The sequence below is a fragment of the Podospora anserina genome, chromosome 1 (genome assembly GCF_000226545.1).
Source record: "Podospora anserina S mat+ genomic DNA chromosome 1, supercontig 1".
NCBI classification, from domain to species: Eukaryota; Fungi; Ascomycota; class Sordariomycetes; order Sordariales; family Podosporaceae; genus Podospora; species Podospora anserina.
The window spans coordinates 223151-250787 of NW_001914859.1; the positions used below are offsets into that span (position 1 = coordinate 223151).

The following is a 27637-nucleotide window of genomic DNA, read 5'->3' on the forward strand; positions in this document are numbered from 1 at the left end:
CCACGAATACCAATACATCACTCGGACCCAACAATCATCATGGATTCTCAGAGAGTGCTGTCCCTTTGGGACCAAGCTGCCCTCCGAGGCTACATGTTTTGTTGCCCTCTGCTTTCCTACCAGCCTCACCGCTAAGCCTCCGGGACATGACATCGTTGGCCGCATCAGGCATTCGCTCAGGCGGCTCGCTTTGGAGCGGGCAGAGTTTGCCGGCAATCTCACGGTGCAGCACACCAACGTTGTTCTCCAGCAGACCAAATCGTACTTTATCCCCTTGGAGGTGCTCCACACCCCCTCTGACGCCCCCTCTGACACCCTCTTTAAGATGTCTTACGATGAGCTGGCGGCCCAAGGCTTCCCGGCCAAGGCTTTCGTCCATCCTGACTTCACTCTGAACATTCCTTTGGAAGAAGGGGGTGAACCTGTCCCGGTCTCTAAATTCCGGGTTCTCTTCCTCATCGAGGGTGGGTTCGTTCTCTTTGTCAACCTCCACCATTCTTTTGCAGACGGATCCAACCTGGCTACTTTCCTTGAGCTTTTTGGCAAGGCCACCGTCGCTGAGGACAAAAATGACCCCATCGGTGCTTACCAACCAGCCAACGTTTGGCTGAGCCTTCCCTTTGAAAAGTGCGGCAAGGACTTCTCGAGCCTCCTGGCCAAGTGTCCGGAGTACGCTCTGCTGGACGAGTCTACCGGCCCGACCCAACCCATCCTCTCGACTCTCCCCAACGCTCCTGAGACCAATGATGTTGGCAAGACTTTCATTATCGATCTTGACAAGATTACTAACCTTTTCGACAAGTCGTTGAAGATCTCGGCCTTTTTCGGATTTTCTGCCATTGCTTGATCTCACATCGCCAGGGCCCGTCTCTCCGGCATGGAACCTGTTCAGCAGTGGGCTTTCCGGAACCAGGCCCCGGCCTTCTGGAACCCCGCTGACTGGTCCAACAAGTTCAAGAAGCTGTTCGCCGAGGGGGAGTACGCCGACAAGTACTTTGATGCCATCCAAGGCTATTATTACGGTAACTCGGTGACCCTTCCCATCACTCGTGGACCCATCAAGGTTCTCGACCTCTTTCTGCTTGCCGTTGGAACACCCACGCCTCGGGTCGCGACAGCCTCACCAAGATCGCCACGGCCATCAGGGCCGCCAACAAGGCCGTCAACGAAGACTTCATCCTCACCCGGACCGCTCTCTTCCACAACACCCCAGATATCCGCAAGCTAAGCATGAACCTCGACTCTCGTGGTCCCCAGCACTTGTCAGTCAACACCTGGGGCTTCTTGGGCACCGAAGCCAAGTTCTTCTTCCCCGGTCTCAGAAACGCTGTGACCGGTGGTGATGGTGTGAGAGCTGAGGCTGTCTGCCGTGTTCAGGGCGCGTGGGCCAAGGCTCCTCACTGCCTGGTTCTCCCCCATCGCCCCGCCATCAACCCCAAGAAGGAATGGGAGGTGTTGATTACTCTTCCGGAGAAATCCATGGAAACTCTGCTCGCTGACAGCACATTTATGTCTGTCGTCAAAAAGGTTGTGGAGTAGGGGTTTATTACCATACAGGGCGTACTTTGGCGGTATTCCTATCCATACAGGGATGGCGGATTTTCACGGGTGCTGGACATAGCGAAGAGGTGGATAACTGATTAATAATAATTAATATTTTTTATGAAACAACAATTCCCAACGTACCAATGCATTCGTGATATCATGTCTATTGTAGAGGTGTGGCCAGGTTCAAGTCGCCCTATTTCTTTTTGATGATGAACATAGTAGTAGGATTTGACACATAAAATGAGGCTATTCTCGTCTCATCAAAACCTCCGTCGACCGGTGTCTTTCATTGTTCACAGAACACATCGCATGTGTATCGTACAAAGGGGGGTCGCCAGGGTTAGGGTCCCCTTATTTTTGGCCAAGAACACGCCAGGTGAAAACGCGGAAACGCCGACAGAGAATAGAGAATGAGAAAACCAGCACACCATCGATATGAAGGCAGCCCAGCGCCGAGGTGAGAGTAAGTGTCACATCAAAAAATCCAACAGCTTTGTCCGACCTGCCATGTGGTTACAGTCGCCCCACAAAGAAAGAGTGCCTGGCGTGCCTGGGAAGGCGCAGCAGCAAGTTCCAGAGTGGAGTGACGTATTGGATCCAACCACAATGCGAGAGCCGATCAACGGCCTCCGTCTTTCATCGACAAGATGACGGGTAACGTCATTCGATGCCCGTTTGTAAGGCGCATTCCATTCTTGGCTTCAATACAAATAAATACAGAAGGATTTTCTCTCTGGGCGACCCTCTGCCAGGTTCAATTCTCCTGCATCGTGAAGAGACCACTTTCACTCTTTGAACAAGATCGTAACACACAACCAACAAACCCCAACCCCACAGTATCACCAAAAAAATGGCCGACCAAGTCCGCGCCAAAATCACGGCCGCCGCCGCCAAAAACAAGGAACTCCTTGCCATCCTCCAACAAACTGACCACGCCATCCCCTCACTAGAACAACAGCGCCGCCTCGTCAAGGATCTCGAAGGCGAGGTCAGAGCCTCAGACGCGCGCGTCGCAGCGGTAGACCGCAAGCGCAAAAAGGAATACCACGAACATGAGAAATACCGTGACTCCGTCCTCAAGCGCTTTGCTTACAAGGCTACCGGCAAGCGCGAAAAGTTTGAACAGAGGGCTGCCAAGGAGGAGCAAGAGTATTTTGAGGCGCTTCAAGAAGAACACCGAGAAACGGAAATCAACAAGGACGTCAAGATTCAGTTGCAGGAGGCGAGGCGAGTGGCTGCTGACTTGGAGAGGGATGTGGCGAGACATAACGATGTGCAAAAGCAGTTGGATGAGCTGTACGGCAGGATCTTTGGCGGGCCGACACCGGGGTATCCGGAGGAGGATGAGCAGGAGCGGGAGGCCAATGCAAGGACTCAGGCGTACCAGGCTACCAAGGGCAAGTCAGAGGCGGAGAGGCAGGCTTTGAAGATTTTGGGAGAGGGTCAGTTGAGGATGAAGAGAGCGCTGGGCTTCATGGAGGAGGCGTTGATGCACTCGAGGCGGGATATGTTTGGTGGCGGGACCTTTACGGACATGATGGAGCGAAATGCGCTGTCGCAGGCTGAGAGGGAGGTCATGTCGGCAAACATGCTGGTGATGCAGGCTCAGCGCATGAGCCCAAGAGTCACCAACCTGCCGCAGGTCAATATCGACCAAGGCAACTTGATGATGGATGTATTCTTTGACAACATTTTCACCGACATGGCGTTCCACGACAAGATCAAGGCTTCAAGGGAGAGTGTGTTGCGGGCAGCCATGGCGATGGACGGGCAGGTTGCCGCTGCAAGGCAAAGGGTGGCCCAGTTCGAGGGACAGCTGAGGGTGGAGGAGCAGAGTATGAGGGAGGCTCGCGAAAAGCTGCAAAAGGTCAGAGAGAGGGTGTTTGAGACTGTGGCAGCAAGTACACCACCGCCGGCATATGAGCCTTGAGATTGTACTCTGAACATTTCCTTCTTTTTTTATCGATTAAGATAGATAGGTAACCTTATGCTGAGATGATGCGCGGCTGCTGCGCTGCCTTTGTCCCCCCTCCCCACTCTGCACATCGGAAATATGCTTTGAGCTACTGCCCACCCGTTGACAGCCGGCCAGTTGAATTGCATGCAGGTCGAGGTGGGCCCCTTTTCCGACAGCGATTTTCTCCCTGATGGCTCCTTCTTCGTAGTTGTTGGCAGATGGATGCGATGGTGCGTTACCTTAGGTGGTAGCCTTGTTACAAATCTGGTCCCCTGACCCAGAACGGCTTAGCGACTCCGCCTTCTCCGAGGCCCGCCTGGCTCCTGCCTTCTCCTATCGAGCACTGCTGTCCTGTCACTCGAGCAAACGAACGCACAAACTTGGCAGAATTTGCGTTCAAATTTCCATTCTTTGCATCTTTGTTATTCTTTTCTTCTCCGTTGCCCACTGTATTGGCGGAGACTGGCGTTTGTTTGGCTGTGTGACTGGAGGCTGCCCCGGCTTCGCGAAGCCGAGGCCACCCTTATCTATGCCCCGAGAGTTGCTACACCGCACATAGAGTTCTTAGCCCTACCTTACTTGCTTTCGTACCTTAGACTCGCAGCCACAACGTGCCGGCCGACGCCAACCTTGGCTGCCTTACCGTCTGGACATCAGCATCGCCAATCCACCGCGCGCTCCATCTCACATGCACTTGAGCTGTTGCTGTCAACATATATAAGGTAGCTCAGTTTCATCGCTACAATGCCTAGAGTAACAAGGCGGAGTACAAAGCGAAGTAAGTCCTCATATTCTACCTGGGCGACCACAACTTCTTAACACCACTCGCTACACAGAGGCGGAAGAGGAAGTGGCGGACAAGACGGCGGTAACTAGCACGAATCAACAATCGCTTCCCAATACAAAGTTTGGGCAAGCTTCTGAAGTTATCACTAGATACTTTGGAATCCAAGGTGTCCCAAGGCGGTTCACCAAACCGAGTAGTGATAATGGCTCAACGGACAGTATTCACAGCTGCCCACCAAGTTCTGAGGATGAGTACGAGGACGAGGTGGCCAATGTAGAAGACATGCAGTCTGAACCAGCACCCCAACTGCAAGAAGGTACCGAATCATCCACGTCACTAGTCACCGAGTGGCTATCCACGACTCCCGAACCGGACAAGGATGACACTCGCTCTATTCCATCGCCTTGGAAAACACGAAAGACAACGTCTGAAACGAGCACACTGTCAGCCTCGAAAGAACATCAGCCTTGTTCACCTCTCAATTCGCAAGACCTATACCATCAGAGTGATTCGATGGACATTGATCCGCCAAGATCGCCGCAACAGACATCACTCAGCTTCAAACCCATCGAACCGCCTTCAACCGACTTTGAGTTCCAGGTCCAGTACAACACCATTTCAGGAAACAAGCTGAAAACCCGATCACTCTCTCCATATGTTAGCGGCAGTCCTCTAGGCGGCGAATCTGAATTGGTTCAACGTCCTCATTCAATACCTCCCGAGCGAACTACACCCAACCTAGTCCTCGAAACAGTGTTGGGTTGCTCCGACTTGCTTAATAGAGGGGATGCCTCAGCTTCACAGGCTGACATCAGCGAGTTTTTGGTTGACGATCAACTTCACCTGCCAATCCTGTCTGGTGAACAGATACCAACAACTGAACATCAGATTTCAGCATGGAACCCTTCATCTTCACGCGGTTCCAGTCCTCTATCGTCACCTCCCGACTCACCGACCATGCAATTGCTTGATATGATAAACTTTCCATCCGTCTCGGCTACTCCCTCAGTCCTGGAATCTGCCGGCTCTGCAACACTTCCAACGACCGAGGCGTGCTTCGAACCCGGAACTAGCCCAGTGTATGAGACGAGCGTGCAAGCCCTAGATCAAGCTATTGTTGTTCCGTTATCCGCTCAGCCAGCACCCATCCCAGATCACTCCTATCTACTTCGGCCATCTGTGCAATCAGCACCCGCCCCGGTTCGACATGCTGTCCCTTTGAGCAAGATGGACAAAGTACCTAGGGTCGCAAGTCAAGTCCCCAAGAAGCGAGCACTAGTTGTAGGCTCAAGGGAAGAACGCGACATCCTGGTGAGACTGTATGTGCAAGAGGCCGGCGAGCTGACAACAATAAAGACTAAGCTGTCCTATCTCGGTAATCGAATTGGACAGGTCAAGGGCGTGAAAGAGACCGACAGGATGCTGAGAATTCTGGGGCAGGCGGAAGATGATGGCGAGTTGACACTGAGGTCTATTCACAGAAAACGGGCGGAGGAAATTAGGCAGCGAGATGCCAAGGTTGACGGTCAGAGTGGGAAACAGGTCAAGAGTGGTGAAGGACGCAGTGGGAGTCTTTCAACTTCTAACATCAAGAATACTGTTGGGGATGGCGCTGGTGCTGCTAAAGTTGGGGCTGAGGACAGCACTTGCACTGATATTCCCATGACTGATGTTGGGGACAAGGTTGATGTCGACAGCGGTGCCAATCTTGAGCAACCCGCGGTTACTAAAGGCAAGACTGCGGCTAAGGAGGAGCATATTGAGGATATGATCTATGTATGCATGGGACTCTTTACAAGCCGGCAGGATCTGGCTAGGACGACGAAGGCGGCCGGGGCGAACGCAGGAAACGGCACGGCCGGGAATACCTTGGAACCATGGGCGCTTCACACCTGCGCTAAATGCCGACTTTGGGCGATAGAGGAAGAAGGCATTTGATAGAGTGGTACGAGATAGATAGTCGTTGCTCGTTTCTTCTTGTTGCTCTTCATTAGAAAGCTCAATCATGACCTTGCTACAGAATACCTGAAACATGCTTCTGGAAGCGACGCGCAGTCACCTTGTTATTGATATGTGATGATCTATTAATAAGTCACGTATAGATGCGATAAAGTGTATTTTCTTCCTAATTCAGGTCACCACCCTGCTGTCAAATGTTCAGGGAGCCGCGGGGGCAGTCTCAACAATCTCCACATATCGGAGAGTGATCTCGTACTTGGTGTCGGACGGCGCCGAACTCGTCGAAGACATAAAGGCCGCGAGGTCTCCAACGGGGTACATCCACCCGCCAACACGATACAGAACAACCGGAGCGACTGTGTTGGTGGTTCAGCAAACTTTGTCGGTTTCTTGAAAGGGGATTGGGGCCAACAACTTACCGCTTCCATCGGGGATGACCCAATTCCAGCCGATTGAGCCTGTCTCTGTGTCCAGAGTCCACTGTTACCAAGAGGTGGTTAGCAAGCGTGACCCACCAGATCAAAAGGGGCAACGTACAATGTCCGTGGCGTGGCAAAACTGTGCGTCGCAGACATATGGTTCGTTGGCGGATGCTGTTGGTTTTAGAGGTTAGCATTCTCACCATTCCTTGGGGGGCACATATGCAGGCGGCGGGGAACTCTTACTCAACGGAACGTAGTCCGTGCTGCCACTAAATGGTGATAACAAAGCACACGTTAGTTTGTCTGGCTCAACAAGGGCAGTGCGGCACATACTAGTACGTCTCTATCCTGGTGGTCCCGCCCGCAGTCCTGAAACCGAGCGCCCGGGTGGCCTCACCGCCGACTGGTTGAATCCTGATGCCGGAGGAGGAGGTGCTCTGATCATCAGGGACGGTGATGGTAAAGCGGCGGGCGCTGTTTTGGTTAGTGGCGATGTTGGGGCTGGCAGCGTTGGAGATCCAGCCGACGGATTGACCTGTGGATTTCCTCAGGACTTGGATCGCAACGCTGATGGTTGTTGACGAGGGGGCGGGGGGGGTGAGGGTCTCTGTTGCTGTCACGGTGGACACGAGAGTGGAAATGACGGTTGACGTGGCTGGCTCGGTGACGGTGACGGCGTTGTCTGGGTTGATGTGGGTGATGGTTGTGGTGGACAGGGGGATGGCACTGGACCTGTCGAGGCAGTGGCAGGCTGAGGAGATTCGGGTGTCTGGGTAGGCGTCTTCGCCGGAGGGGAGCCAGGTGGGGAGGGAGGCAAGGGCAGTGTCACGGCGATGCTTCTTGTATTCGGTTACTGCGATCGCTTGCGAGGTGAAAGCAACGGGAGCAGAGACGGTAACGGTGACGGAGGAGATGTCTGAGATGACTTGGGTGACGGTTGTGGCTTGAGTCACGGTGATGACTCTGGGAGTGAGGTCAGTTATCTGAGCTTTTGAGAGAAAAAGAGACTGCCTGACTTACACCTCCTCAGTGGCCGTGACTTCGGCGGTTTCCAAGGGAAGACCCAATACACTGCTGCAGAATGGAAGGGCCTCGGAGAAGACGTCCTCGGAACGCAAGAGCACGAGAAGCTCATCACTCGCCTTGCAGCTGTTGCAGCGAGCAGAAACTCCAGAAATGAGTGTGGTGGCGGCTTGTAGCAGCAACAGCCAGCCGCTTTTGGTGACAGGAGCCATCATGTTTACCTAATTACAACTCACTTGACAAAAGCGACAAAAAGAGGGATCAAACGAGCGACTTGAAGGCGATGACCTTCATGAAGGAAATATATAAACAGCATAAAAACCGCGGGAGTGGCGCGCATTTTGATCATCATCACCTGGACGCAGGGCTGAAAGGAGGTGCCAGGGGTGTAAGCCGTTAGCGCCTCAGTTTGCAGGGCCTGGACCGCTGTAGCGGGTCATCGGCACGCTGAATGGGGAAAGAGGATTCCCATAACTCTGTCAATAGCGCCATCGAAAAGCAGCTGAAAGGCCCTTAAAAAAGAAGCTTGGTGTTCCAAAATTGCATTCGCTACAGTTCCCTGTCTCACGGATATATATTTACGCGTGTTTCCCTCCCCACCACCTGGGCAGGCAGCGTTCTAGAATATCACTTCTAGTTCTCCTCTCTTGACATCTACACCATGATCAAACCGCCAAACACGGCCGCGAGGGCAGTCAAGCCCAAGACGTACACCGACGAAGCCTTGATACCAGCAGCAGCATTGGTGTCGTTGTCTCCACCTTGACCACCAGCATTGTTGTTGTTGCCACCGTTGCCGCCCTGGTTGTTGAGGCCCTGGGGAGCACTTGTTCCATTGCCCCCGTTGGCACCAGTGTCAATCACAAAGTAGGTCGCTCCAATGGCAGGGCCGAGGCCAAGCTGAGTCCTCCAGCGGGAGAGCTATGTCTCATTGTCAGTTTTCACCATGGACATCATCATGACGAGAAGAAAAACCTTACGTTCCAGTTCGCAACCTCCCTCTCCATCCCCACACTCTCAAACCCAGCAGTGTTAAACCTGGCCGGCTGGGTGTACAAAGCCATGATGTACCGATGCACGCCCGAGTTGGCATCTGGCTTCGGCGCAGTAAAGTTGGTAAACGGCGCGCCCGAATTCGGCGGCCTCGCCAACCTCTGCGCCGTGCTCAACACACTCGAGTTTTGCCCGTTCAGCGTGAAATTACCCGCCAACCAATGTCTCAGGTTGCGAGCGGTGGGGTTGCTCCTCGCGGGCGCGTCGGCATCCAACAGATAAATCAGGTACCGCGTCTGGGCGGTGATGTTGGTCGCATTGTTGAGGTTCTCGACGGAAAACTCAATGGGGAGGGTGCTGATCTCGTTGACGGTGAGGGAGGAACCCGGGATGAGGAGCTCGCTGTGGTTGGAGTCGCCTTCGGTTTTGTAGGTGGCATAGAATGACACGGCTGGGTCGAGGGCGGGGATGACTTCGGGGACGATGCCCGAGTTGACAAAGGCGTTTTTGAAGGAGAGGGTAGAAACGGACTCGGCGTTGTCGTCTGCGAGAGAGACGCTGGCCAGGGCCAAGAGGGAAAGGGGGAGGGATTTGGAGACTGTTGGATACATTTTCGAGGTAAATTAGGTAGGTATACTGATCAACAGCTGTGTAGTTGGAATAATAATACAACGCTAGTGTCCGGCACTGCCAGAATGAAACACTCGAAATGACTGAGAAAAGATGGTACTGGAATTGCCAGATGAAGAGAGAAAGAGAAGGAAAACTTCCGATGGATGAAAAGACATGGAGGTAGGTAGATATAAATCCCAAAACCTCGCTCGGACAATTGATCCGGCACACGAACACGGGGTAAAAACATCCGGCCGTTGATCGTGAACCGTTTCCGAGAGGCGCAAAGAGGGGAGATCACACACGCCGTGGCTCTCTTGGCACTGCTACCCCTGACTCCTTTTGCATGTGCGCAGGTGTTTTATCCCAACTCTGCAGCACAGCGACCATGTTTCAGGTTTTCTGTACACTGCCAAATTCATACATTGATGGCGCATCCTGCCTGTGCTACCAACAAAAAAGAAACGTCAAGTCACTAGGGGGGTTTGTTTCCACTTGTGTGCCAAGTTCTTGGAGGCCACGACCACGGGTAAAACGGCGGCCTCATTTGAAGACATCAGACTCGAAGAGAAAATAAAGAGACTAAATTACACGTAATAAAACAAAGGGTATCTTCTTTGAATCAGATTGGGTGACCAAGACAACTCTAACCCCCGGGTTCTTCTTTCTTTTCTCTATCTCTTTCGCTTTTGGGTCAAACATAGTTTTGCCCTTTATCTGGCAAGTCTCTTGGGTGGGCGGGATAAGGAATGGCGATGCCTGGCTCGCTGTAGGAGACAGTCTGTTGTGGGGGTTTCTATTAGCTGATGTCAACAAGACCGAAAGGCTTGGACGAGAACAGAGAAAAACTCACAACATCGTGTTGAACTAGGATCTCCTCCTGGGACTCCATCGCGTCCAAGCTGCCCTGCATCGATTTCTTTTCTTTTGAAATTGATCCCATCCGCACACTCTTACTGATGGATTGCTTGCCGGTGAGCTTGCTTCCTCCTGCAGAATGCTGGTTTGACCGGTTTGCTGAGTTGCGAGAGTGGACGGTGATGAGGACCTTGAGGGCGGGCAGGGTGCCAACAATGACGGCTAACAAGAGTGTCAGTTTTCTTTTTGATCGCCAGCATGACGGAGAGAAGAGAAGAGAGCAACTTACAGATCGAAGCGGCAAGAGTCGACCAGATCATGAGCAATGTCAGATTGACAAACATCTTTTCCACCAACACCTGCTTTGCCCTGATGATGGCAAAAGCAATCATGACAAAACCCAGGCCAAAGACGGCAACCAGTCCGACCTTTTGTCTCAAAGTGACCTTGACGTTATAGATCAACCTCAGGGGCATAGCCATAACTGTTTCCAGCACTTGTCAGCATTGCCATCAGCTTGCCCAAGCTGATTGCGAGAACTCACTGCACAGATCCGTAAAAACATCAATGGTAGTGCTGAAGTAGACACTGAAGTTTGATGCCCACACATGCTCCGGCTTTGCGCATGTCGCAAACCCAAAGAAGTTTTTGACATCGCCCCCGCACGACACCGTCAACGTGACCAAGCACCCTCCATACGCTAGCAAGCAAAACAGCGCCAAAATATACCAAACCCTGCGGTAGACGGGCAAGTCCCGGAAGATCTTCCAGTAGAGAGTCAGAAACGCGGCCTTGACGCTCCAGAGTGTCGACCAGTAAAGAATGACGATGGGAAACTGAAAGAGAAGATAACGCTCCGTTTTTTCAATGATGCCCACTATTGGGGCGGTGCCGGCCAAGACTCCGGCGATGTAGTACAACGAGGGAAGTTGTATCGTTTCGAGGACACATAGCGATAGTAAGCATGTTAGGGCAAAGAAGATGCAGTAGTCGTCAACTGTGGGCGATGATGTTCTTGCTCGGACGGCTGTCCGGAGAGCAACCAGCACAAAAGCTGTTCCAAAGCAGGTCCAGATGATGGCGCGCAGGGTGTCTTCGGGAACGGTGGCCGCGTCGATGGTGTCCATCTTGCCCACGAGGTGTAAGTGAAGGGACGGTCCGGTGTCAGTCAGGTGTTTTGGTGGCACGGGGACTCGCAACAGAGGGCAAAGGAGGGTAAGACAAGGCCATTGGGGGCCCGTGCCGTATATGAAGATGGGGACTCTATCCTGATATTGCGAGGGATTTCATTATGGGCAGCCTGGAAATACATATGGGCTGATGTCGAGCATCAGTGGCGGACTGGAGTGATAGCTCGAGGTGCCATTTACGGCCATTGTTGGCCTCGATCAAAGGAATGTATGCAGGCCAAGACAGCGGCCTCTTCCAACGACCGGGGATAACGCCTCTCGTTCGTCCAACGGCAATAGGGCTGTCACACGGTCTTTTGTTTGCTACTGGTCGGTTGATTTCGATACTTTGGCGCGCTGGGCGAAGACATGTCGACTCTGGCATGTGAGTGGTTGACACAGCTTCGGCAATGAATTGTAAGCCCCGGCTGGACCTGCAGTGGAGGTGCAGGGGAGAAGCAACACAAGAAAGACAGCGACCAGTCAGTTGGAAACTTCCCCGCGTTGTGTTATCGGCACCTGGCTATCGCGCGATGCGATTGGTCGACAAATCTTTGCAGCTGCAGGAGAATTTCCCCCAAAAGGGAAACAGCTCCAAGCGCGCACACACACAACTCCAGCCAGGAACTGGATTCCTTGGAACGCAGCGAAGGCAGCACCAGATCACGGGGTCAGTCATGAGGTGGATTATATCATCCGCCCATGCCCCCCGCCAAACTCGGCGTGCAATTCGTTCCCTTTCGATTTTCTGTTTTTGTTGTTGATGACTCTGTGATGGATCAAATCTGCCTTGAGTAATCCTCTCAAATCCTCAGGTGGCCTTATCGTTCGGCCCAGCCACCGAAAGACCCCGCCCTCAATCACACCTTATCACCCGGTTCCCGACTCACTCCATCCTCCTCCCACTCACCTTTGCCTCACCTCGCGCGTCACTCACCTTTTGGGCATGGTGTGTGCTGGCAGCATGAACACCATTCGACCCAACAAGATTTCTCAGGCACTCAGGGTCTTCCCAGCGGGCCGGGCATCAACTGTTTTTGTTTTTCTGGTTCCTGTCGTCGTCGCACTCGCTTCAGGGCTAACACATTCTGAATGATGTCAGGCACCCCACTGATCTGGCAGACAGCCAAATTCCGAAAAGCCGGAATGCGGCGCATTGTGGTTCGCTGCACCCGCTTCACCACGTCACTCGGGCGCTCGTCCATGCGGGTTTTGCATGGCTCTCTGCTCTTGGACTCGAGGCCATTGGATCAATATTGAATGCATCTTCTCGGTGGCCCAAAGGCACGAATGCCATTCTGACACGACACCGCCCGTATTCGATCACTGCATGCACCTCTCTGTTCTCGAAGCCGTTGCTCTCTGAGCCTAGCGTCAACGCCCCGAACAGGGAACCACGGAGCTGAGCGGAGACACGGCCCCATGTCTTGACCGCCACGTCGCCGAGCCCGACCTTATTGATGGCGATTAAGACCAAAAAAGCAAGGTAAAAAGCCTCAGGAAAATTCCACGAGGTTGGGGAGAAAAAAGCTTGACGCCGTCATCATCTATCTGTACTTAACAATGCCGTCCCCATCCCTTCCACTTCGAGCCCGGGTTTTTCTTCTCGAGCCGAGGAGGAGGGTATGATGGATTGCATCTTGCAGCATACTTAGAACACCATCACAGCGCCATGCTGATGCTCTAACGACACGACCATATCAATAATATTTTTTTCCGATAACGATACGATACGATAACGATAACGATGTTACGACTCAACTTTCTCATCCTCTGGGCGGCAGCAGCATCACTGTTTGCATCCGCTCTTCCCATTTCAGACGTTTCCGAAGAAGAGATCAACACGCCAACGCCAGAACCGAAAAAGACGTTTTGGAAGAGCTTCAATCCCAACACCGACTTCCGAAACCGCAACTTCAACACCATCTCCCGCATCTACAACCTCACCGTCTACCCCAACCAGGTACCCATCTTGACCTTTGGCGGCGCAGCGTTTGTTCCAAAAGGACTCTTTGCCCAAAATGTTGTTGGCCGTGTTGACCCAGTCGGCAACTTCACCGGTTTTGAACACTCGATTGAGTACTTCTTTGCGCTCTCGCCATTGCCGCAGGCCAACCCATCCTCTGCCGCCATCACCAGCTACAAGATTGTCGAGTTTTCGTCCGAGTGCAGGGACATCGCCGCCAGCGTCGTGTACCTCTACACCAGCGTCGTCAACCCTGGCTCACCGGATCACGGAAAGCCACTGCCTCCGTTGAAGCAGGTGGCCTTCTGGAAGTTCAACAAGGAGGGCGAGGTGGAAAAGTATGACGCCTGGATTCCGAACCTGAACAGCTGGGTGACGAGGACGACAATGGCGAGTCTCGGGAATCCCGAGTTCCAGTTGGAGAGCATCAGGCAGATCTGCTACGGGACGCAGGCGAGGTGCTACGGCCCGAATCAGCAGTGGGACAGCATCGAGGACTGTGTTGTGGGATTGGCCAAGAAGAACTACGGGACGTATGATGAGGCTTGGGGTGACAATGTCGTCTGCAGAACCATTCATTTGGTGCTCACGCAGACCAGACCCGATGTAAGTCTCTTTCTCTCTGCAGACAGACAACAACTGAGACAAGTGACTAACCGCTTCACAACAGGTCCATTGCCCACACGTTGGCCCTACTGGAGGCGGCAAATGTGTCGACGTGGAGTACCCCGAGAACTACTTCTCGGACAAGTGGCTCTACGAAGAGGAGACTGGCGAGACTTTTGTCTGCAAATGATTGATGTGTTATTAGATGTACATGATGGGGACCGCCTTGACGATGACAACAAGAAAAATATGGGACGGATGATTTGATGATTCACGACAACAACAACAACGACGAGCATACGAAAAAGCAGAAGCAACAACTATTGTAATTAATGTATATTTAGACGGACTGGCACATTTTTGCTGAAGGATATGTACGGGAGGTAGCGTAGTGCTTTTTGGACGGAATAATAGATGGTTGTGGGCTTGCATTGGTGCGTTTGTTGTCTTTGAGTGTTCGTGCCTTCCTCCATGGACCATCTCATGAGAGGCCCGGCTTTTTCCCACTTCCCGTCCATCTGGCACGGACTCAGACACTCACCTGAGCAACAAAGATGGCTTGTTGACGCGACCTCAATGTACCTTCCGCACACCATCTTCTTCGACTCGACATTCTGCCAAAATTTGACATGATGGGATTTCTCGAGATCATTCACCGGTTGAATAGGTACTCAGCTCTTGCCAAGCTCATAACCCGTTTATTCCTCGTTACCCGTCCTGATTTTATCCTGCCGACCTCAGGGACCAGGGCACCTGACCTCAACGACAGTTTATGATGAGGCCAACAAAGACAGACGCGTACAGGACAACACAGGTGAAGTTTTGATGACTGCACACACGAAAGCAACCGAGTGACAACAAGCAGTGTTGCAGCGAAATACCTTTTCTGCCTAAAGGAATCCGGAGGCGGACATAAGCTTTGCTTGGGTTGCCCTGCTACGGCCAATCGCTAGCCATAAAGGGGTGGTCAGCGACAACGTTGACCCGCAGATGTTGAGATGTAACCGCCACTCGGAAAGCTCCTCGGTTATGAAAACAAAAGTTAAAGCACATGACGGATCATTATAGTTCATATCTGTCCCCAGCAACCCGGACTTCCCCCCGAATCTGTTCACTCTCCAGCCGACCCGCTCGCGGCTCAACAGAGCCCTCGATGATCACCAGCCCCCTTGTTGACTAGTCGTCAGCGGCTTGGTGTGAGAATTCAGGCTGAAGATACCATCGACATGTAGCCAGGGGCTAAGACTCATGATCGGTATTTTTCACGGCAGACAGAGCGCCAACCGAACCCGTCGTTACATCGAACAAGCTTGTCTCTTGATCCGACAGACATTCCAAAATCACGGAACAACCCAATTTGCATAGGAAGTGCGCAATCTACTCTAAACAAGAGGTGTTGTGGGGTACATCCTTTTCATGCGGACCCAAACCAGGGTTTCAACCGCCCCAGACACGGCATGGGATTGGTGGGAATGACTTGCCCTTTCCAGAAGTCCCGGTTCTACGTCCGGCTCACACGTTACGTACTCCAGGCCAAAGCGCCGCACGGCATCAATCATCGCGGGGCCCCGCACGGCAGGATGGGAGATCGGCATGGACACCGCTCGGGAGATGGGATTAGGCTAAAGGAAGGGGGAGCTCTTGACTGGGACGACGACACCACGGAGGAGGATGGTGATGAAAGGTGCGTGTGGTATACCCGACGTTGACCGGGCATAGGGGGCCTGTGTCACCGAGGCTTTCCGAATTCATGAGGATGCTGGGATGTTGATACGTGCGCTTGAGGTAGGAGTGCGGACAACGACATGTCACTTTTCGTAAAGGGGCAAGGGCAAGGTGCAACGGCGAAAAAGAAGCTCATACGATTGTCTCAAGTCTGTTGTAGTAAGACGGTGGTACTGACCTCAAGCAGAGACATTTCCAGGCTAGACCATCGGAGATAAACCTCCTTGTTGGGCCCCATGACCAAGTCCTGGCGTCAAGTATAAAGATCCAGTCTCTTCCCAACTTTGAACTCGACTCTTTCACCTCACCACCAGTCCTATCATCCTCAAGTCAAGAAACCTATTTCAAAATGGTCTCCTTCAAGTCCCTCCTCACAGCCACCCTGGCTACCGGCGCCGCTGCCGTCCCCTTCAACGCCACCGAGGTCTTTGAATCCCTCCAGGCCCGGGCTGGGACACCCTCCTCCACCGGCAATCACAACGGCTACTACTACTCCTTCTGGACCGACAACGGCGGCACCGTCAACTATCAAAACGGCAACGGTGGCTCCTACTCGGTCAACTGGCAAAACTGCGGCAACTTTGTCGGTGGCAAGGGATGGAACCCGGGCAATTCCAACCGCGTGATCAACTACTCTGGACAATTCAACCCCCAGGGCAACGGCTACCTCGCCATCTACGGCTGGACGCGCAACCCTCTGATCGAGTACTACATCATTGAGAGCTTCGGCACCTACGACCCCAGCTCGGGGGCGACCAGGCTGGGTACCTTCAACACTGACGGCGGTACCTACACCATTGCCAAGAGCACGCGGTACAACCAGCCCAGCATTGAGGGGACCAAGACGTTTGATCAGTTTTGGAGCGTGAGGACTTCGAAGAGGGTTGGTGGGAGTGTCAATGTTGGGAACCACTTCAAGGCGTGGGCGGATAAGGGGTTGAGGTTGGGGAGCCATGATTACCAGATTGTGGCTACCGAGGGGTATCAGAGTTCGGGGTCGGCTTCGATCACTGTTTCTTAGGGGGGGGGGGGTGACGTTGGAGGAGGTTAAGAACCTGGAAGTTGGAAGATGAGAGGAGCAAGGGGTCGACCAGGAGGAAGATCTGTTGAAAGTCTGGGCTGCTTGTGGAAAAGGGTTGCCAGATATTAAAGTGCAAAATTGTTTTGTTGTAAATTATTCTTGTTGCTTTCACACGCTCCTTTTATGAACACTTCTAGATAGGGATATGACTCGATTGCATCTCACCATGCCCGTGTTTCTATCCAATGTGAAGCATGCGGGACTATTTCCATCTTTCAAACACCTTGAGAGACATAATGGATGTTTAGTTTGGGAGCAGAGCATCTCAAATATTTCTATCGAGGTAAGACGCAGTCAAAGTTCTTCTGAGAATCAAGTGACGTTCCACGGAAGGCTGGCTAGACATATCGATTACCGCATCTTCAACAGTCTGTTGACGGGTGCTGTTGTAAAGTCTTCCGTGTTGAGAGCGAGACGTCATAGTCCTTTCTGCCCAAGAGGCCTTGAATGTTCGATGTTGTCTTTTCTTTGATTCCTTTGCCCACCGCTTGAACTTTCCACCACCGCTGTGAGTTTAACTCTCTTTAAGTACCCACACATCTCTAAATCCTTCCATCATCGGGCCATTTGTTCATCACCCTGACACTCAGGTTCAGAAAGTCGAAAGGGTTAGGGTTCAGAGAGGCTATCCCTTGGCGCATTGCCGCCAGGCTCCAGGAGGCAGAAAACAATGCGCAGCTTCTAGATTTGGAGGAAATGAAACAGAAAGCGCACAAGGATTATTCAGAGAGCTCCCAACTTGCCTAATTTCGGATGGTGGTCGCTGTTCCCTCCTGCCTTCCATCCAGGCAGGAAAAGGTGGGTCGACCTCGCGGCTGCCTGGCACGTGCATGTCGCGTCTGCCATTGACATCAACCACAAGGGTCCAAGCACCACGCCTTCACCACCACCCTCCTCCGTGGCCGCTACGAAACACCTTCTATTCCAGTTACACCGATATTCTCCGAATGTGTACGGATTCTGCATCCATCAGCTGGTTTAAAAAAGGCCGTCACATCCTGTGAGCAAATGAGTTCTGGCACTCGCGTGGCAGTCGTGGAACCCTGATCGGTCAGTTGCCGCACACACCCCTGACACAGAACCACCTCTAACACTGGTTTAGGAAAGTTGAAAGCCGGCTCTCTGCTGGCCTCTGTCGTCCCAGTTCCTCCTTGGGATCCTTCGCCGGGCCCCTGCCTACTCTGAAGCTGCGTCGGGCGGGAAGAAGGCCAGGTGCAGCGGCCACTGCATCGTCCATCACGGCAGTGGCAGGTGCCTATCCATAGAGCCTCGAGCCGCAGGCTCATTGTCCTACCCTTTGCACCTGAAATGGCCTCACCACTTCCTCAGACCACAATGTCGAACCATCCGTCATGGCGGCTTCTGCCCGTCACAGCCCCGGATATCCCCACATTGCTGGTCTCGGCTACCTTTACAAAAGATTCGTATCACTTTCGCCTCACAGATCTCGCCAATGTCTGGGTAGAAAACATGGAGAGAAAGCCCATCATCAAGCGTGGATTAATGGAGGATACCAGCATTGATCCCAGTGATGGGCCCGACCAGATCCGCCGCATGCTCGAGCTGCTTCGAGCTGCCTTCGACCACGATGACCCCGAGCATTCGGACACATCACTGACTCTGGCAAGAGATGACGACAACGACTCCCTTGTACTCCATGTCACCTGCGTTCTGCCCCAACCGTTGAAGCCCTTCAAATGGCCGATGGAACTCAAAAAATGCCCGCAATCCAACCTTGCAACTGAACTGGTGCTACCCATGGTCCAGGCCCACGAAGCCAAACTGCGCGAGATTGATCAGCTGATATCAGCCCTGTGCGAGAAGGACGGAATCATCACACGGCTTGTCGACAAGCTCGAAGCTACTGGCACCGGGCTTGAGCACGTGTTCAATTCGCTGTCCGGGAAGCGCAGAGTCACAAGAGCCGCCGCCGAAGCGAACGTGAAAGGTCTCGCCCCTTTCTCGGAGGCGGAGTTCCGGAATAGCACTTCGGAGCTGCGTTCTGTCGCTCAGCCCTCTGACGTGTCGACCCTCTTGGAGGACGTCTTTGGTACCACGGGCCTGACGTACAAGTCGGACCTTGATCTTGAAGCTTCCGCCACGCTGAACGATTGGTGGACCAGGATTGGAAAGGGGAAACACGTTGCCCTGGTCGGCAAGCCCAGCAAGAAGAAAGCCCGGACGCCCTCGCCCCCACCGGCCACAGAGCCCAAGGTGAAGGAGGAGGATGTGGACGACTTTCAGGTTCAAGTTACTCCTTCTGCCGTTCGGAAGCGTGACACCCGGGCGCGACCTCAACTGGAGACGACCAACGATGATGAGACGTCTTCCGGGGAAGATGAAGACCAGCCGGTCGTGCCATCTGCTCGGAAAGACCATGCCCCGTCCCCGAGCAAGGCAGCCAAATCCCGAATCGGGGTTTTGGGCGGCCGCAAAGCTTCGTCCACTTCACCAGTAACACGCCAGACACCCCCCAGGAAAGCTGCTTCCAAAAAAGCACCGGGTTCCTACAATGACTCGGAGACGGCTTCAGATGATGACGAGAAGGACCAAGGCCACTCACCTTCGCCACCCCCTAAACAACTTCCGAACCGCGGCGGACTGGGCCGCATTGGAGGAAAGGCCAAGCCAGACCCGCCATCACCGGAACCGAAAGAAATCACTTCGCCGGCGCAAGTGGACGACAGACCTAGCCCGGCACCGAAGAGACACAAGCTTGGTATCATCGGAAGACATACCCCGAACCCGGATGCCGGAGCATCGGCCGCTAGCGACGATGGTAGAGGAAGGAGCAAGAGCAAGACGCCAGCCAAGGATCAGTATCGCGAAACCTCGCAGGAACGAGCTGAAAGGAAACGGGCCGAGTTGCAAAGAGAACTGGAGGCTCGAGCAGCAGCTGGGCCCGCAAAGAAGAAGCGCAAGTTTTAGGACCTTTCTCTTATCAGGTTTCGAGATGTACTCTTCATCCGTACAATTGCAACAAGTTCACAGTCCGTAATATTGCCCTCGCGCCACATCCCCCCCTGAATGACCAGTCTCACTCTGAGAGCTGCTCATTACCTGACTTCTCTAGTACACAGGCTCCTGCCTCACATCAACTCATCGATTTACGGCGTGAAGCCGCAAGATATGAACAGGATTTCCCGCGTCACACAATGTCTGCAGCAGCACCTGTTCGACCGTTTCGGCCGTGGTTGTGTCACCATGCCTCAAGTCCCATGCGTCCTTTTGTGGCCGGCCACTAGCTCCTGGACCACGTACACAAGGCAGAAGGCTGTAATACAAGAGCTGGACAAGGTCCGAGGGCGAGGAGACTGGGTTGCCGGGAGTAGTAGCTAAAAGCGGACATTTTGCCATCGGGACTTTGTGAGCCTGTTAGGTTTTGACCAGACGGCACGACAACGTCACCAGAAACACGCTACTCCTCGCCTGACTGGGCATTGGAGTGCAGCAACGATTGCATCAACTACCAAAAGCTGAAAAAAGCCCAGTCTTTCTTGAACAGTATTACGGCCGGGAAACTACTCCCAAGTGGTAGCACCAGTATCACGGGCTTTCTGCACCCAGCACTGATGCCGCTTACCATGCAGCATCTGATATTCACAAGGAAGGGATATCTTTCTTCCGCATATCACTCCCCGTGGAACTGTGTCGCGGAAATTTTAGCAACTTGTTCGAAAGTCACCAATCTCAGCCACCCACAACATGTCTCCTGTTATACTGAAGCCGTGTCGTAACCAGCCACGGGGGTGGGGTAACCCTTTGGTCGTACAGACTGCTCTGTGTTGAACAGACAAGACAATGCTCGAGCGTGGAATCTTGATAACTTCCCCGGATGAGCACATGGTGACGTGCATGGTGTAAAAAGGAGGCCCAAAAGAGAGACACCGCGCCATCTGGAGCCAACCAAAGTTCTATCGGCTATATGACGCACACCCTCTTCGCCTTGCATGAGTGATAAGTCACCAGTCATTGGCAGATGCGTTGACGCCGCCATAGAGGACTCCCAGATACTCTTCTGCACGGCAACAGAAAGCTATGGGGCTCGGATGGCCCAACAGTTCTATTCTGTCAGCCCCTGTCGCTTACAAGAAAATCGGTGCCATTTCTCTGCCCACGAATGATGAGCCCCATGGACCCGGCTCCCCGCTCCAAAGTTACACACGTTTTTTCAGAAGCTGATATTATGGCTGCATGCCACTCGATATGTTCAATTGGCCATTGCAAATCCGGGCTCGTGGCTATCGCCCGCCCGCCCCCTTGACACGAGGTCAAGTGTTTCTCATGTGGTTTGTTTGACAACCTACGGTTCTCTACAGAGAACAGGTCAGCTCTCCTTAAGATTCACCGCCGTAATGCATGTCGAAGCCACTGATCAGCGCGGATGCGCCATGGAGCACCCGGAAGCCCCCACTTCCGGTTGGTACAGCAGGCTGTCAGATGTCTTCGAGGTTCTGCAGGTTTCTGCTGCGTTCGGGTCCATCTCCGGATCTCTCACTTCGACTCAACACACACGCAGGCTCAACGGCGTCGAGCCTTTCTGCCATCGTGATGTCCCTGATCTGATCGGATATCATCTCATTCTCGCAACCTTTACCCTTCTCTCTGCAGACAAAGTGAGCGGGGGTGTTGCAAACAGCCCATGCATCGTTGGTTGCGCACTGATATCTGATCTGATCTCGGGCCTTTTCGCAGCTCATGCCGAGCGGACCAAACACTCTTTGTCCATGGCTCAGGGCCGATGGTGATCGTCGACCTCGAGTGGGTGTGCGTCATTTAGGCCTGGCAAACCCCACGCGGGAAGTTGCGGTCAAATCAGCGCTTGACACCTGCGGTTCGCATGCAATAGGTTTACAATTATCGTGCGTTCGTTGCATTGCTGCCCTGCGCGTAACGCGGGTCACGATGTCTTGCTAGAGAAAGAACCGGCCGGCCTCGATTGCGTCTTTGACGACGTCTTCTTGTTGGCTTGGCTTCAAGTCCGAGTTGAGTGAGGTTGTTGTCGACGACCCGCGGTGGGTTCTCCCGCGGAACGGGGCGCCCGCAGGAGCGCTACTGCACCGGCTCGTTCGGGTTCTCTTGATCCCTACCCCGTCCGTGATTCGGATTGGTTTTCTTCCCTGACGACGGAGCGCCTCGAATGCCGCTTGCCACAGTGACCAGCCGTCTTCAGCCAATTCGCGACGGCGCTATGCCCGTGTGCCATTCCTCACTGCAGAAATGCCAGGACTGTTCTGAGGATTTCTAGCCGCAAGAAATGCACCATCGCCATGAAATCCCGAATTGAGAAAGTTTTGATAGCAAATGTCCGAAGGTTTGTCCCCTCCCCCTCCTCCTTTAGGACCTTTGGCCTCCAAGAACGAAAGCCCAGGCAGGCCTTTTGACGCTATTTCACAAACAACCATCAAGCATCGGACCGAGACAGAAGACGCCGGTCTCGGGCACCTGGGCTTCGAGCTAAGGTAGTCATTCACATCACGATCCCTTGCGTGTCGAGGCCGTCCGTCATGGAAGAAAGTCGGATTGTTGGACATCAAATGGGGATCGCAACAGAATGCCATAATGATCCGCACCGATTTACTGGCGTGGGGTTTAGGGGAGCGACTGAGGTGAAGCGCACCACTGATATGACGAACTGCTGAGACACGCCAATGGCTGTGACACAGTCCGGTCCCGCCTACCCGGTTTGGCAGCAGATCCAATCTAGATCAAGCGGGACCCTCCGCCGATCGACCGGGCTCCCCAGGTTATCAAAAGGATCCAAAAAGTCGGTCGGATCAATGAGAGCAGTGCGATGAAGCAAGCGAGGACACGCCATGCTTTGCTTCTTTGCTGTCAGCATTTGCCCAGAGGTGTGACCACATGAGTTCCCGTTGCTCACTACTGCATAGCAATGCAGCCTCAACACAGCCAACACCTTTTTTATTCGTCACTTTGCTCTGCCAGGCCACCGGCCCCCATTCAACCGCCTTCCGGATATGGGATTGTTGCGCACCAGACTGAAACAAGAGCAGCTGAGCCCCCAGTCCCGCCGAGGGTTACTTGCAGGAGACTATTGCATGCTCTTGGAGGCTGTTGGTGGATGAGATCAGGTTCTGTCCTCGTGGTTCCATTTGGCACGGTGGGGCTCGGCACGGGGGGCCTCTGATAGCAACAAGCTTGGTTCCGATGGGGAAAAAGAAACATCAACAAGCAAAGGAGACCGGCGTCCGGCCGGGATAGCTGTACAGACCGCAGCTGTCAGATTCTCTAGGGCTGCCGCACCCCCGTGCCGGCATCTGTACGTCGGTATATCAGGAAGGTTGGACGAGCCAACCCTCAGGGTTTTTGACCAACCAACAGGCGCATCGACACCGGGATTGCCAAAAGGGATTTACGCTGAGAAACCGTAAACCAACTTGGGTTGCATCGGCCCCCTCGTCGGGGGGTGTCACCGTGGTCTCCAAGGCGCCAACATGTTCATGACGCATACGCTTTCATCATTTTCCTGCTTTGAGGGCGTGGCATGGAGGTTTTTCCTGTTGTCATGGAACAGTTACATGGGACCAAGTCTCGAATACCTCTGGTTGACAACGGTTGATTGATTTCAGCCACCTTTCTCTCCCCGCATGCAGCTTCCTTGGCGGACCCCCAACCTCTTAGTGCCACCCATCATTGCCTGGCTGCATGTCGAGAACTCCTTTCAAGACAAGGCCTTGAATCCAAAATGAAAGCTATTGACAGGCCACATCCGAACAAGGCGTGTTTCCTTTGTTGCGTGTTGCTCCTTCCGTTTTCTTCGCTTGTCTCCCCTCCCGAAGCCGGCGACATGCGACGACTAACATCCATAGGGGGTGTGGCTAGACGGGAGTCTTGCGCAGAACGATGATCTCTTCCGCGCAGAAATGCCAACTTGGAGATGGGGCAGAAGCAACAGGACAGCTGCAATGCGGGGCTCTCTATCCGGCGTCCATTCCCTGGTACAAACCTGCTGCCCGTCCCGCTGCCAAGCTGCTGTCTCACCATTACACAAAGGGGCCTACGTACAGTGAGGGGTAGCTTGAATATGGATAGGGCGGTGACTATCACAGGCAGTGCGAAGTCAAGGCAACAGAACACTGAGGTCATTCCACCTTCCGACACATACGGACGAGGTTGGCTTGTTCCAGAGGGGCTTGTCTCGTGCCAGAGCCACAGCGCTGCTGAAATTTTTACGAAGACATGATGGAAGCACAATACAATCGCACATTGTGTGCTGTCGTTGAAAGGACGAAATTAGGTATCGGCCCCCAACAGCACTGTTGCCGTCACTCAGCCTAGGTCTTAACCGCATTCTTCCAGCGATGTGATCCCCAGGAACGGATCGTCTGAACACGGCCATTAAGATCAGAAACGTCAGGTGTTGGATCACACGCTCAGTTCCTGCTGCGAGCCCTGGGAGGCCCTGTGCCATCCGGGCGCTTAACTTGGTGATGAGTCTGGTTAAGGTTATCGACGGCTGGCATGCCAAGTCCCTGGATATATTGATTACCCCACCATCACCCATGACACAGGGCACAAGACGGTTGATACCGTGCAGGCTATCCCTTGAACAAAGAAGGATGAAGCAAGACTCGATGGGCTGAGAGATCACACAGCGCCTTCTTTTCTCGACCTGATCTTCTTTTCACTGACCGAGATCCATTCCGTTGCCGCATCGAAAGTCAATGAAGGCGTCGGCATTGAGCCTGAATCCGGCAACAAAACGACCGACGGCTGTATAATTATTGTATACGGAGTATCACCACATTCATCTGGCACAGTTTTCGGTTCTCGGTCGCGAACTGCGACCGCTGAGCAGCATCACACCATCTCTCCAGGTTGACGCACGGACTATCCCGGGCAGTCGGTACCCAATCGCATCACAGAACTCACTTGAGACAGGGAAGCATCGATGAAGATGGAGCCACACCCCACCACCTCCACCACCACCACCACGAGGGCGTCAGGGATGGCAGCTCGAACATCTATCATCCTTGCGGCACCGCTCAAGGGCTTGATGAGTAGGATATATATGGGCGGAGGGATGCCATCACCGTTTACACCGTTGCTCTCGTCTCGAAGGGATGTTGGCGGGGGTGGGCGAGGAGCGCACAGTGTTGTCGGAACAAAGGGACAGGGCGCCTCTGGCGCTTAAATTCACAGTAGCGAGATGATAAACGCGACATGCGACATCCGATGATGATGAAGAACCGGATCACTGCGATGGAACTGTGGCATTTGACTGACGTCGGTAAGCCGGCTGTAGGTGCTGCCGTGCTTGTTGGTTCGGGGCTTCAACAAAGAACGACACCTGCTTCCACCGCGGTGCTGTCTAATCCTCGCTCCGCCTTGATCATGGTATACAGTACCCAAAGCCACGACGCGCAGTCGTGGGACGTTTCGGACTCTTGCCCCATTCCTCTGTCAGCTATTCCGAGGTCTGCTATGCAATGCCAAACGCACCACCTCCTCCTTCACGGGGTAGCACAGCGCTGGACTCTCGTGCTCATCGCACATGTCCGCGCAAGTTACGGTAGGGACTGCCGGCCACCTCCGCCCTTTTGTGAACCTCGGAGCCGAACCTCTTTCTCCCCGCACCACCCTCACCGGGCGTGGTATAAAACAACGGATGGGAACACAACGTCACAGGGTCAATCCCGGATTTGGAGGAGCGCTGCCCCCGACGACGGCGTTTTTGCAGATTCCCTTTTGCATAACTGGTCGCTTCCTGGAGTTGGGGGCTGCCCGTTGTGCGGCTCTCTTTCTCGGTGTGGCACAGACATGTACACCCCTCCCCTTTCCCGGGTTTACTCCAGTAAGACGGAGCGGGCATGCCGGGCGGCAAAAGGATTTGACCTCTTGAAGACACTGCCAGACTCTCGGAACCGAAGAAGGATTCTCATATGTATGGGTTGGTGAGTGACGAAGTTGGAACCAACAGCATTGCTTGTTGTCGGGATACCTGCTTCGATGGGCTTTGCGGAGAAAGGCGGAGATGGGGGGTGGGGGCTTCACAGCCTTGATGAGGTTTCCAGTTGACACGGAGAGGGGGTAGGTAATCAATAGGTGACCGGAGGATCACTAGGCTGTAAGGAAATGCCTGGAACGAGTGAAAATGAGTGCGGAGGTGGTTACTCATCAGGCCCGTCCAATCTGAGGGGAAAAAATTCTGCTGCCTTTTTGATGGCAGGCGTCGTTGGGGTAAAGGGCGGCCGCTGCTTGATGGCCGGCTGGTGGGGGAGGGGGGTGGTGGCGGGTTTGACGTACACCACCGGGGACCGTTATTCGGGTATCGGAGCTCGATCTCGACGTCTCAGGGGGTGAAGTCGTTGCAGAAGACAAAGGATGGACCCCAGCTCTCACGTTTCCTCTTTTTTTCTTCCGAGTTCAGGGCACTTCGAAACACAGAACATCCCACTTGACAAGGCTCCAGACTGGTGAAGTGACTTCCAGTGTCGACCATGTCGCCTCCCGCTCGCTCGCTGACTGGCATTCTCTGCAGCTCTCTGCACAACTCGAAACAATAGGTTACGCAAACATTTACAAGACTTAAAACACCGCATGACTAATTTGCACTTGGTCCCTACAGACTTTGCACAGCCCCTTGGCCGGCACTCAAGGGAAATAAAGACAACATGGAGCTCGGCAGCAGCCTGAAGGGAGAGAATTTTAGAGTGCCGATGCAGGCCTGAAGGCGGGCCGTCGAAGTTGTGGTCGCGTGGCGACATGGTTGGGTGGTGGGGGGGTTGGGGGGGGGGGAGATGAAACTGGGTGCACTGAGGTCGGGATAAGGGGTTGCAGGGCGGCGCGCGGCACTGCACGGTTCAAGGCCGGAGGAGGAGGATTGCCCCGCCATTTGCTCATCCTTTGAGATTGGGATTACTACGAAGTCAAGGTTCTGATAGAGTGAGATGTTTTACGAAGGGACCTTACCTTGACTTTGTATCGACTGTGCTGAGCGGGCGCCAAGCGACACACCCCTCCGATGACGAGGCAAACTACAAGTCAGCCTCAACCGGTGCAGGAACTAGCAACTCGTATCTTTATCACCACGTTGGTGCTTCCACACAAGGGACATCAACTCTAATATCCCTTGTTACCAAAACAATAATGGAAGATGCCGTTGATGGCGTCCAGGGCCGAGACACTGGCACCTTTGCCTCGTGGTTGACGGCTCTGGCAGCGACCACATGGCCGCTGCTGGCCCTGCGGTCTAGTGCTATAGTCGAGATGGAGGAGCTGCCACTCAGTGCAAACAGAAAACTGCCTGGCAATCTGGATAAACAGAACAATCGATTCCAAACTTGACCGGATGCTTTGGTGGGTGAGTCGGCCATCAAAGTCAACCGTGATAACTGTGCGGATAGTCAGTTTGCCCACGGTGCTGCGCGAAAAAAGGAAGAAAGAAGACTATCAGTCACTAGATGGAATCTTCTTCAGATGTTATCGCCATCAAATCGTACGATGGTGACGATGCGGGCTTGCATGACTTTGCTCGTTCGATGCCCAACCGAGCTTGAAAGAGGTTGGCTTGGCAAAAGTTTCCTGCCACAAGGGCTGGGGAAGTGGTCTGGAAGGGTGGGGGGGAGGAACCATCGTTATGGCGACGGCGACCGTGTGAAGGCTGCCGGGTATCCTGCATGTGACGGTTGGTGCCTGGTAGGTGCCGCGTGAGGGTTGACGCCCGGGTATCAAGCGTATTGGCGACGGCTTCCGAGTGACGGCTGGACGGTACCCGGCCTGTCAGGCTAGCTTCCCGCTATGTCCCTCATGAGGGATGACCCGCGGCTAGCCAAATCCTTCCCCACCGTTGACGTCTGAGTACTTGTGGGCACCCAGCCCGGCAACATAGTGGGCGAGTTCCTTCCCCTCGTCTGAATATTCCGGGTCAGACTCGGTCAGGTGGCAGTTTGGCGAGGAAGTTCATGAAC

At 53.7% G+C, this 27637-nt stretch overlaps 9 protein-coding genes across 9 annotated transcripts; 6 read left to right on the top strand and 3 right to left on the bottom strand.

Moving 5' to 3' along the window:
* Nucleotides 1-325: 325 nt before the first annotated feature.
* On the top strand, nt 326-1539 carry PODANS_1_295 (uncharacterized protein; the record flags this gene model as incomplete). The annotated part of the gene is made up of 3 exons (XM_001912210.1): nt 326-801; nt 862-1022; nt 1064-1539. The coding sequence occupies 3 exons, from the start codon at nt 326-328 to the stop codon at nt 1537-1539; spliced, it is 1113 nt and encodes a 370-aa protein (XP_001912245.1).
* An 859-nt stretch (nt 1540-2398) lies between these two features.
* Nucleotides 2399-3478, top strand: PODANS_1_290 (uncharacterized protein; the record flags this gene model as incomplete). Its single annotated transcript, XM_001912211.1, has 1 exon — nt 2399-3478. The coding sequence occupies one exon, from the start codon at nt 2399-2401 to the stop codon at nt 3476-3478; it is 1080 nt and encodes a 359-aa protein (XP_001912246.1).
* Nucleotides 3479-4574: 1096 nt separating this feature from the next.
* On the top strand, nt 4575-6230 carry PODANS_1_280 (uncharacterized protein; the record flags this gene model as incomplete). The annotated part of the gene is made up of 1 exon (XM_001912212.1): nt 4575-6230. One exon carries the CDS (start codon nt 4575-4577, stop codon nt 6228-6230), a length of 1656 nt encoding a protein of 551 aa, XP_001912247.1.
* Nucleotides 6231-6449: 219 nt separating this feature from the next.
* PODANS_1_278 (uncharacterized protein) lies at nt 6450-7908 on the bottom strand (the record flags this gene model as incomplete). The annotated part of the gene is made up of 5 exons (XM_001912213.1): nt 6450-6607; nt 6671-6731; nt 6767-6809; nt 7013-7636; nt 7694-7908. 5 exons carry the CDS (start codon nt 7906-7908, stop codon nt 6450-6452), a joined length of 1101 nt encoding a protein of 366 aa, XP_001912248.1.
* A 442-nt stretch (nt 7909-8350) lies between these two features.
* PODANS_1_275 (uncharacterized protein) lies at nt 8351-9300 on the bottom strand (the record flags this gene model as incomplete). Its single annotated transcript, XM_001912214.1, has 2 exons — nt 8351-8617; nt 8677-9300. 2 exons carry the CDS (start codon nt 9298-9300, stop codon nt 8351-8353), a joined length of 891 nt encoding a protein of 296 aa, XP_001912249.1.
* An 800-nt stretch (nt 9301-10100) lies between these two features.
* On the bottom strand, nt 10101-11286 carry PODANS_1_270 (uncharacterized protein; the record flags this gene model as incomplete). The annotated part of the gene is made up of 3 exons (XM_001912215.1): nt 10101-10203; nt 10259-10643; nt 10704-11286. The coding sequence occupies 3 exons, from the start codon at nt 11284-11286 to the stop codon at nt 10101-10103; spliced, it is 1071 nt and encodes a 356-aa protein (XP_001912250.1).
* A 1765-nt stretch (nt 11287-13051) lies between these two features.
* PODANS_1_260 (uncharacterized protein) lies at nt 13052-14090 on the top strand (the record flags this gene model as incomplete). The annotated part of the gene is made up of 2 exons (XM_001912216.1): nt 13052-13900; nt 13965-14090. Coding segments are annotated over 2 exons (975 nt in total), but the record flags the coding sequence as incomplete, so codon positions are not given.
* A 1884-nt stretch (nt 14091-15974) lies between these two features.
* PODANS_1_250 (uncharacterized protein) lies at nt 15975-16646 on the top strand (the record flags this gene model as incomplete). Its single annotated transcript, XM_001912217.1, has 1 exon — nt 15975-16646. One exon carries the CDS (start codon nt 15975-15977, stop codon nt 16644-16646), a length of 672 nt encoding a protein of 223 aa, XP_001912252.1.
* A 1368-nt stretch (nt 16647-18014) lies between these two features.
* On the top strand, nt 18015-19634 carry PODANS_1_240 (uncharacterized protein; the record flags this gene model as incomplete). The annotated part of the gene is made up of 1 exon (XM_001912218.1): nt 18015-19634. One exon carries the CDS (start codon nt 18015-18017, stop codon nt 19632-19634), a length of 1620 nt encoding a protein of 539 aa, XP_001912253.1.
* Between the last annotated feature and the right edge of the window lie 8003 nt (nt 19635-27637).